The sequence below is a fragment of the Pinus tabuliformis genome, chromosome 3_1 (assembly GCF_031772625.1).
Source record: "Pinus tabuliformis cultivar Carrire ecotype Pingquan chromosome 3_1, CPIR1, whole genome shotgun sequence".
Taxonomy (NCBI): Eukaryota; Viridiplantae; Streptophyta; class Pinopsida; order Pinales; family Pinaceae; genus Pinus; species Pinus tabuliformis.
Genome location: NC_142301.1, coordinates 798,354,501 through 798,365,044, shown reverse-complemented (window position 1 = coordinate 798,365,044; position 10,544 = coordinate 798,354,501). Strand labels below are relative to the sequence as shown.

Here is a 10,544-nt window from a genome sequence, read left to right as displayed (position 1 = left end):
TTATGTCAAAACCAGGGAAGGAGCATTGGACAGCAGTGAAGCGGGTTTTCAAGTATTTGCATGGCACTAGTGATTATGGTTTGTGCTACCAAGGAAGACTAGGATTGGACAAAGTGTCGGATATTCGTGGCTTTTTTTATGCAGACTGGGCTGGAGATCTGGATCAGAGAAGATCTACAAGTGGGTATGTGTTTAACCTATTTGGAGGTGCAGTCAGTTGGATGAGTAAGAAACAATCTGTAGTGGCACTATAAACTACAGAGGCAGAATACATGGCAGGCACTCATGTAAGCAAGGAAGCAGTTTGGTTGCAAAGATTGTGTTCAAGTATGGGGTTAGTACAGGGAGCTATAAGAATAGACTGTGACAGCCAAAGTGCAATTTTATTGGCAAAGAACCCTGCTTATCATTCAAAGACAAAGCACATTGATGTTCAGTATCACTTTGTGAGGGATATGATAGAAGACAAAAAGGTGTTGCTGGTAAAGGTGGACACTTTGAAGAATACCGCAGATGCATTGACAAAATCTGTGAGCTCTGAGAAGTTCTCTTGGTGTAGAGAAACAATGGGCATTTCAGGACTAGAAAAATGACTAAGCTCTACTATGGCCCCCTATGGAAAGAAAACAACAAGTGGGAGATTGTTGGGTTGTGTTATATTCTTTCCACGACTAACCCACGTAGTGAACCGGGGGGTTAGAGGGGGGGCGGAGCCCCCCCTTCGTTGCGCCGATTGCGCAGCGGGGGGGTGGTTGCCCCCCTTGTCCAGGGGGTTTGAAGGGGGCGGGTAGCCCCCCTCTACGGGTTCAGGGCAGCGCCCCGAGAAATTTTCTTTTTTGGACCCTATATTAGGTTGGGCGAACCTACCTATGGTTTTGGACGCAATGGTTTTCGGTCCATGGTATTGGATGCTTTGGAATGTATAAATATGTATTGTAACATTGAAAGGAATATAATGAAAAATCAAGCTGGTAGTCCCGGTTTTAGGATCCAGGGGAAAATCTCTGTGTATATGTGTTTTATGTGTTATGCTCTCGCATTATTTATTTTTCTGTGATTTAGAATTCGTATGCAGGTAATTTCTGTACGGGGTTAAAACCTACACAACCAACCTGAATTAATTTCTTTTTCCAAAATCCAGGCTTTTAGATCCATTTGTTTCTGGAGACTATCCAGGGAGCATGAGGAATATAGTGGGTTCTCGGTTACCTTCATTTACAAAGGAACCGGCTCAAAAGTTACGAGGGTCATTGGACTTCATTGGTGTCAATCACTATGTTAACATGTATTGTTTTGATGTTCCAAGAAAAGGTGAACTTATGTCAAGAGACTATGCTCAAGATATGTCCATTGGAATGGCAGGTACGAGAGTCATTCTCACAAATAGATTTAACTCAATAAATCTCATCTTCTAACAGCCTTTCAACTTGGCCTCCTTAAATCTATAAAGAATAACATTACTGTCTTGAAATCATAAAGGAAAATGTTTTTGATCCGTTGAAGTTTTATGTTATTTTAAATTCAAAAGTGATACATTCCAAGAACATTGGTATTAAGAACATTTTATGGTTGTTCTGTACTGCTTGATGAATGCAGTGGAGCGAGATGGGATTCCCCTCGGCGTCAATGTAAGAAGATTTTGAAGAATCACATGTCCTATTATAATCACATGTTTTCTTTTCCTTTTTAGCAGGAGCCTTTTTATAAATACGAGTATGTAGATTTTTACAGTTCCATAGAAATTTTGGATTAAACTCTGCCTTAGTTTAGAAACATAATTCTAAACTGAGAGACAAATAGAATCCAAAAATTCGACTAATTTTTTTTTATAAATTTTTAATAGTACGTTCTAAGTATGTTTATATCTTGACAAAAAAATATTTACCTCATGCTCAAATTTGTGGCAGAGATCCATTTTTGGTATGCCAGTTGTACCACAAAGCATGCAGGCAATGCTTAAATATATTGAGGACCGTTCCCATAATATTCCTATTATTGTGTATGAAAATGGTGGGCACTCTTCTTATGTTATTCCTCTACCACAAGTTAGGTTTTCAGGTCCTCAATGAGAGCTCTCTGTACACTTGGATTTATGCAGGTTCAAGAAAATATACACAGATTGGTGCTACACTTTTTATTCATTGACCATCTAATTATCTGTTCTGGACTTACAATATCAGCTTTCATGTCTAGACAGGATTTTCAGAGCCTAATAATTCATCTATTCCCCTTTCTGAGGCTTTGAATGACCAATTCAGGATGGATCTCCATCATGATGTCCTTCAGTATGTGCTTGCAGCAATAAGGTATACAAAGACCATACAATGTTTCATTCAAGGCACACCATTTATGAAACAATCAATGAAATCAAGGAATTTGTGAAATGATGAATATCTCTGACATTCATCATTGTGGCAGGAATGGGTCAGACATCTGTGGATATTTTATATGGACTCTCCTAGATGACTTTGAAGCTTTGAGTGGTTACACTTCGCGTTTTGGTCTTCATTATGTGGACTTCAATGACAACTTGAAGCGTTATCCCAAACTATCTGCTCATTGGTACAAGACTTTTCTGCAGAGGCGGGAAGGCAGGGAATCAATACTTGAATCTCAAATTCTACTTAACACCTACACCCTATGAACGTCTCATAGAACCAATAATTGAAACCCAATTTTATGAAAACGATGCGGTATATTTTAGGCATGATTTTCTTAAACAAATTTGATATGTAGGTTTATATTCACTTCCAAAATGCTTTTACATCATTTTAATGTACGATGTTTATAGCAATGCATTAAAAAATCTCAATTAATTTCTTATTTTTTCTTATTTTTTAAGATATGATAGATCATATTAGTGTTAATGGACGCTTTTCATCATTATTATCTTCATCATCATCACTAGATTGAAATTACCTAAAAAAATTTGTAGTCTTCTTTGACCAAATTGTCCTTTGGAACCATACAAATTGTTCGATATTTTATCTACGTTCACTACAATTTTATTCTAGAGGCATCCAAGTCTTTAAATGATATTTGAAACAAACTTTATGAGAGGTATACTTCAAAATATGAGCTTTTGTGCTTCATGTTTTCCATAACCAAATCCCGACAGCATAAATAATGGAATATTGAAAGACATCTTGGTTTTCTTAGAAAATATGACTCTAGTGTTCACTCGCTGGTTTATTAGTTTTCAATAGTTGTTGTTGGTGTGCCTAGTGAGTGTCCCTGATTATCTACACATATATGCATTGTCTATTATTGTGGAGGTTGTTGAATCTTAGTTGGATATGAGAGATTCTCTCTAGCGAGATTTTTTCCTAGATTAGAATGTGGAGTTAAGTTGTTGTTGGCTTGAAGTCTCAATGGAACAATATATTTATCTTTAGTCGAAAACCTCTGTGTCTAAATTCACTTTGAACTAAATGGAATAAACTGAATTCAATGTGTGTTATGATTGTATTTTTGTGAATTATCGTGTTTCTTCTTCAATTCTTTTGAAGTAATTTGTTACAATAGTTTAGTCATTTTGAGAGTTAATCCTTAAAATAATTGAAGAAACCACAAAAGAGAAACTATATACATACATATTTCCTATCATGTTGGAATTACCAAAACTAATTGACATTTATGTGGAAAAACTTGCACTTTTTGTCCACAAATTCTTTAAGAATATCTTAAAGTACACAATTGTTTTATAAGCTTCCTAGAACCTTAATATGTTCCCGGGTTAAAAAACTAAAATGGGATCCTATTATTAAACGAGGTGATTCTATGTAGGATTGAAATTTGATATTCTGCCCCACAAGTTAAGAATTTTTTTTTATGAGAAGTTCTAATTTAAACACTCGTTTCATCTAATATTCAAATTTTATTTCTTTAGTTGATGATGAGCCTCAGTGTTGCAACAAGAACGCTGCAACTCCCAAGGCTACCAACTTTAATTATCTACCCGGGGTTCGTACAAAATTAAGAAGTATCAACACTATATGTGCAGCATACAATGTGTCCTTCCTTTGTTGTCATGATGTAATGAAATCAAATTCTAAACTAATTGCAGAAAACAAAATGCTCGATATGGAAACCTTAACATATTGCAAGAAAGAAAATACAAGGAAATAAACGTATTCTAATTGCATAAAGTAAAGATCATGAACTAAATGTCAACCATTACTTTTCAAAGAGTTTAGGTCCATTAACAGAGTTCATTGGATGTGGATATCATCAGTGTATTATCTATTTAATAAATTTGTCCATTAGCCCAAATCGTTGAAATGTTTTGCATGGGTAAAGAGGCAAGTCCTAAGTGGTATTTAGTCTTCCCTAATAATTGATTTAGAGCTTAAGGGTCTTGATTCAACCCTAAGGGATCATAACCAAGCTTCTTGAGTGAATATGGGCAAGTATATACACGTTGGAAGAGTACTACAGGAAATAACAAATTTACTAAAGGAAACTATAATTTACAGAATAACCAAGAAAATCAAATCCAAATTGAATGGGGAAAATTTTGTTATTGACTAGGATGTCTTAGGTCTCCATTCCAAGTGGAATCACTCAAAAATATCTCTATTAACCCATGCTAAAAAAATAACAGAAAATTACTAGTCTACAATCTAGAAATTCGAGAACTGGTGAGCTAGTAAATCTATCAAATGCCTAACCTAATCAAGTGAAAATTCAATGGGGTGATTTTTGTTATTAACTAGAATGTTTTTGTGATCTAATGCAAGTGGAATCAACGTGATTGAAGCTTGTTAGCGTGTTCTAAAAATAGCATAAATTCATTGTTATTTACCACAAGGGACTTCTAGAAATCTAGATTTGGGAATAGGCAAACTAATCCAAGTATCTCAATGATTATTATGACCTTCCAAAATTGTTCTAAGGATGAAACGATGTTTTTTATTATGCAAAATAACTTAATTCAACCATTTAACCCAATCTTACAATAAGAAATCGTCAATACTAAATGTAGAAATAAAAAACAAGAACAAGAGATACATGTGAATAAGAAGTGAAAAGAAGAAAAATAAATGATACAAAAGGGCTCTAAGGCTCCTAATATGGCCAAGTCCAAGGAAACTGAGAGTCCTATGGAGGAGACCAAGATTTAGAAGTTGAACATGACGCCAATATTCATTATTTCCATTAAAATAATTACATCCCTGCAAAAAATGACAGTGGGGTTGCAAAAATATGAGTTCTCTCCATAAGAAGACTAAGAAAAATCAACCCTTAGAAGAAAATTCGACTTGGTACTTATGCAAAATGATTAGGAATCATTCTCCATGAAAGGAGGAATCTTGCCCCACCAAAATCCCTCGATTAATGGCTTTGGTTCCTAATACTATGAATCTGCATTAAATGGTAGGGAACACATTCCCAGATTTTCTCAATCATTGGAGTTCCACAATCTGTGCCATAATTCCAGAATATCTTATTGATTTATTATCTAATATTGGTCCTCTTGTAGTAGGGAGCAAGTCCCTAGATTATTTCCTCCTCCAAATCTCCATAATCTACCCAATATTCTCACAATATTCCACAAAAATAAATAATATTAGGCACAAATATGCAATTATCCATAAACCTTCATAATGAACATATTAAAGTTAAAATTAAATTATCTAATGCAAAAAGAGAGGTTTAATGTGTTGAAGGATGGTCAGATGAGCCTTAATTTATGTCTAATTTAGAGGCCCGTCAGTTGATCTCTTAATGTACACCATTGTTCCTTCTCAAATTCTTCAAAAATCCTTTAGTGTATACAACTATTTTATCAAGCTTCTTAAAGCTTTAGTATATTCCTTCAATAGAAAACTAAAATGATATCTTGTTCTTAAACAAGGTCATTTTATGCATGGTTGAAATTTGATGTCCTACTTTTCAAATGTAGAAAATTTTAGTATATTCATGGTTTATAAAAATAAAATGATAACTTGTTATTAAACAAGGTCATTCTATGCATGGTTGGAATTTGATGTCCTACCTTTCAAGTTATAAATCTTTTATGTGATGTTCTACTTTAAACATTGATTTCATTTTATGCTTAAATCTTAATGTTGTATGTCAAAACAATAGTTGTAATTTTTTTAAATTCGAATATAACATTTATTATTATATACAAAACACTAAAATTTCATATATTTCTTCATATTGTATAAAAGAAATGCAAAGACATAGTTTTCCACCAAGTTCTAAGATGTATAAGTGTGGGAGAGAGGAAACAAACACGAGGATGTCTAGAGAAACCCCTAAAATTTTAAGTAAATTCATGGGGATGAGGGGATAGTGTAAGGAGCCCCATATCTAAAATTATTTAAAAAAAAACCCAACATAACAATTCATCATTATGCAATGGATTTATTAATTTTTTACATATTTATATTTATACTTTTTTTTCTAGGGGGGCAGGTTAGGGAGTTGCAGTAACAGGGAAGGGGAGGTTGGGGGCCATAGGGGTGCACGTTGCCTAGAAGTCCCCAATTTTGTGAAACATGTCACGTACTTTGGCAAAACATTTTCTTGTGTATTTCACGTAGTTTTGCAAAATGCGGGGTGGTAAAATGTTTTTCTAAACACTCTCCCTTATTTTGAGGACGTGAGAAGTGTAGGAGGGAAATCCCTATGGAACAATCCAAAAACGGTTTTAAATATATGATAACATACACACATATGATACGATAAGTAAGAAACTTGAATTTTAGAAAATATTTATTAAAACCTTTCAAGAATTTTGCATCCAAGTTTAAATAATAATATTTTCTCTCTTAAATCAACTGTGGTTATCTTAGACTCACACCTAATATTGCAAGATTTGGTGGACCAAGAAATATTTCTTAGAAAAACTAATTCAAAACCTACATATGAGTAGCCAGGTGAAATATTTGTGAATTATATGAAATGATGAGCTACAAGGTTAAAATATTTGATAGTGTACAAGAGTTCAGAAAGTTTTGATTCCCAATTTCATATAGTGTAAAGAGAGCTACATAAAAATAAGAAGAAGAACAACCAAAGAAAATAAATATGAGCAAAGAGCGAACTTGACAGAAAACCTTGACATTTCAGAAAGGGTAAACTTGTGACCATGCTAGTTAGAAATGCATAAGGATATCTACATAGTTTTGAATACTAATGAATCAAAGCGGATGATTCAAAACTCTAGAAGAAGAGTCACTTGTCAAAAATCTTATGAAATGGCCATAACAAATCAAATAACATGCACGATGGTGCAATGAACAAATATTTTCCTGCAAAACTATTCTAAAACCTAGATTTCAATTGTTTGTGCACAAGCAATGGATTAACGAAAAAGTTGCATTCTAAAATTAGCTAGCATCGATCAAATTCATGACTATGTGACATGGATCGTGATGGAGTTGTACACAACAATTACAATTAGTAAAAATTTAAAAAATGAAACTTCCAATTTCCATATAAATGAAAATAAAGTTTGATGAAAAGAGGGAATTCATTACTAAGCTACTACTAGTGCATTATACTAATGAATGAAAATTTCATATAAATCATCTATGGTCAAGATGTGAATGAATACACACCACAAAGGGAAATGCATAACCCAAATGGCATGGTTACATACTACAATCAGATAGACCAACCAACACAGAAGGAAACTTAATAGATGGAATGAAATGTTAGAGTTAGCAAGTTGTTGCAAGGAAAGAAATGCACAGGCCAGAGCTAGTAGGTTGTTCAGAGGGAAAGATCTTGGCGGTGTCTATTTTCATTTGAATAAAGTCAAACATTGTGTCAATAGATATAGGATTCTAGAGAGATATGTCATATGATTGACAAATTGATACCAATAACAAGAGAAATATGCTAGAATTGGATAACTCATGTTAAAATCAATGAATTTCATGAATCAAACTTAAACAATTTTACCTTTTGGTTGAGCTTCGACAAATTTCAAAGTTAGAGGGTAAAATTTGATGAACCCTATGACTTTGGTTTTAATGTAGAAATTGATTCAACATGTTTGTGGGAAATGGTCCTACACTGGGAGGATAACACTCCTATCAATCCCCTAGGCTAGACCTAATTGAGAAATAAGAATATGAATTACAAAACCAATAGGGTCAAAATCGATATCTATATATCTATCTATATATATATATATATATATATATATATATATATATATATATATATATATATATATATATATATATATATATATATATCAATTTTCAATCCTATGTGTTTTTTAATTTTATTCTTATTTGTATGGTATGTAGAACATTTTCCTCTTGTAGGTCAACTCCCTCTTTTGTTTTTTCAAGAAAGTATATGTTGTAGTGGCTACAGCCACCCTCCAAAAGTTTGCCTTAGATTCGTTTTGGAGCCTCCCTACCAACCATCCTTAGCAGCATGTCTTGCACTGTCAAGTACACAGGCTTCAGCTGAGTTTCAAAGGCTTTCCAACCTGTGCATATCTACTTTCTTGTTTCCCATCACAGGCTCCCATTCTGGACTTAGGCAAATTTCTGGCTGAGATGTTCACTCAGAAAATTGCGCAATTCTGGAGGGGAACCAACCTCCCCTATAGAAATTGTGCAATCCTACTGAGCTTCCTGCTGGGCTTCAGAATTTCTCAATCTAGCTACGAAAACCTCCCTTGGAAAACTGCGCAATCTAGCCAGTCACTGGGCTTCAGCCCAAAAATTGCACAATTCTAGGAGGGAGTGACCTGCTGACCCCAGAAATTGTACAATTCCTGAGGAACATCCAACCCTGCTCAACTCATAAACTACACAAATCCCTTTCCCAGGCTTGCATACTGTTGCATGTGCCTTCAGGTTGACTGGTTCCCTCCAGGACTGAGCAATCTTGATTTGCATGCATGGGCTACTTTTTCCCGAAATAGAAAAAGAAACATGAAAAAAACATCCCTAAATTTTAGGGATCTATTTTTAACAGCTGGAGGTTACATGCAAAGATTGTTTTAGAAACTTCCCTTCAAGTGTTTCTTTTTCCCAAATTTGTGGCATGCGCGTCATAAGCCTCAAACTTATTTATTCGACACTGCAGAGCTCATTCCTTACATCAATCGTGGAGCTCTGACATCTCACATTGCATCTAGGAGTCTTCGGCACATTCAACTCAGCTTTTTCCGGGTAACTTTGCTTTTCATGTCATTCGCTGCTTTTATGTCAATTTATGTATTTCACTTTGTATGAATGTTGTTTTCTTAGTTTTGTTGAATGCATGATGTTTTTTAATGTATATTAGCTTGTAGAAGCACTATTTCAGTGTTTGTTTGCATCTTACTGTTGTTGCATGCATGCCAATGTTTTTGCACTAACGGTCATCATTACAGTGACTCGTTTCACACACATGCATGTGTTCCCATTTTTTGAATCTTGCATTCACTATTTTAATGCATGATCATTCACTCTTGCTTACATTCAGTCTCACCATGCATTCAAACTTCTTCATGTTTTCAGTCGCCCGTCAGTGGGTCTGGGCTGCCTTGGCCCAGACCTTTCCCCAACAGGAAAAAAATGTGCATTTCTAGAAGTGATGGCTCTACCTTCCCTTCAGAAATTGCGCAAACCTGGCCAACACTGACCTCCAAGATTGCATTGTGAAATTCTGTGAGGCAGTGTCCTGGTGAACAAAAAATTGCGCAATACAGTCTCTGGGCATGCATGACCTTGCTGACTGAAATTGCATATTGCGTAGTTTTAGCCCTCAGTAGGCATACTAGACTGTGCATTGTGTAGTTCCATCAGTCAGTCAGCCTCCTAATAACTCGGATTGTGCCTTGTGCAGTTTTGGCAGTCAATCTCCTAGCCTCTCGGTGAAAATTGCGCAATCTTTACTACCAGTCACCCAGGTATGTTGCATGTCAGTCCTCAAATTTTTTTTGGCTTTTAACTGATAGATTTATTGTCATGAGTGTCACTATGTGTCCAGGTATAGAAGGTGTTTGTCCATCCCTCATTAGTACAGGTACAATGGCCTCCAAGAGAGCAGGGTTAAAGGACACCGTTGGAAGTGAAATAGAAGATGCAGTTGAACAAGTGTCTATGGGCTTGCCCATTTACAAACACATCAAGTTGGTCATAGACAGAGAAATCAAATTGAAATGGAAGGACATAAATTACACATTCTTAGGCACATTTGAGGAAGATCTGGAAGACCACAGGGTCTATGTCAACATCCACATGTCTGACTTGTACTAGATTGCATGCAGGTGATCGTATGTGATGTGCGCAAGCATCCAACAACATTAGCCGATTCTACCAGAGCATATGCCTAAGCCACTAGCTCGAGTGTATGATTCTTGATAGCAGAGAACGAGTGAATGACTAAGGAGTTCCAAGCAACCAAGAAGGGAGGAGAATAGGTCACAACATCCATCATAATAGAGTTGAAGAGAGCGATACTGGATGAAGTATCGTCCCTTGAAACAGTCATGCGGATGTTGTATTCTAGATTTGGTACGTGCATAAGGTCGTTGTCCATCTCAACAGTTTGTAGCAGCGCTATGCTAGGAGAGAACACAT

The 10,544-nt window shown here is 35.4% G+C and overlaps 1 protein-coding gene across 1 annotated transcript; it reads left to right on the top strand.

Moving 5' to 3' along the window:
- The first annotated feature begins 1,156 nt into the window (after positions 1-1,156).
- On the top strand, positions 1,157-2,826 carry LOC149189851 (beta-glucosidase 13-like). Its single transcript, XM_089411959.1, has 5 exons — positions 1,157-1,362; positions 1,597-1,628; positions 1,908-2,010; positions 2,198-2,306; positions 2,419-2,826. Exons 1-5 carry the CDS (start codon positions 1,182-1,184, stop codon positions 2,642-2,644), a joined length of 651 nt encoding a protein of 216 aa, XP_089268085.1. The 5' UTR covers positions 1,157-1,181; the 3' UTR covers positions 2,645-2,826.
- Positions 2,827-10,544: the final 7,718 nt, after the last annotated feature.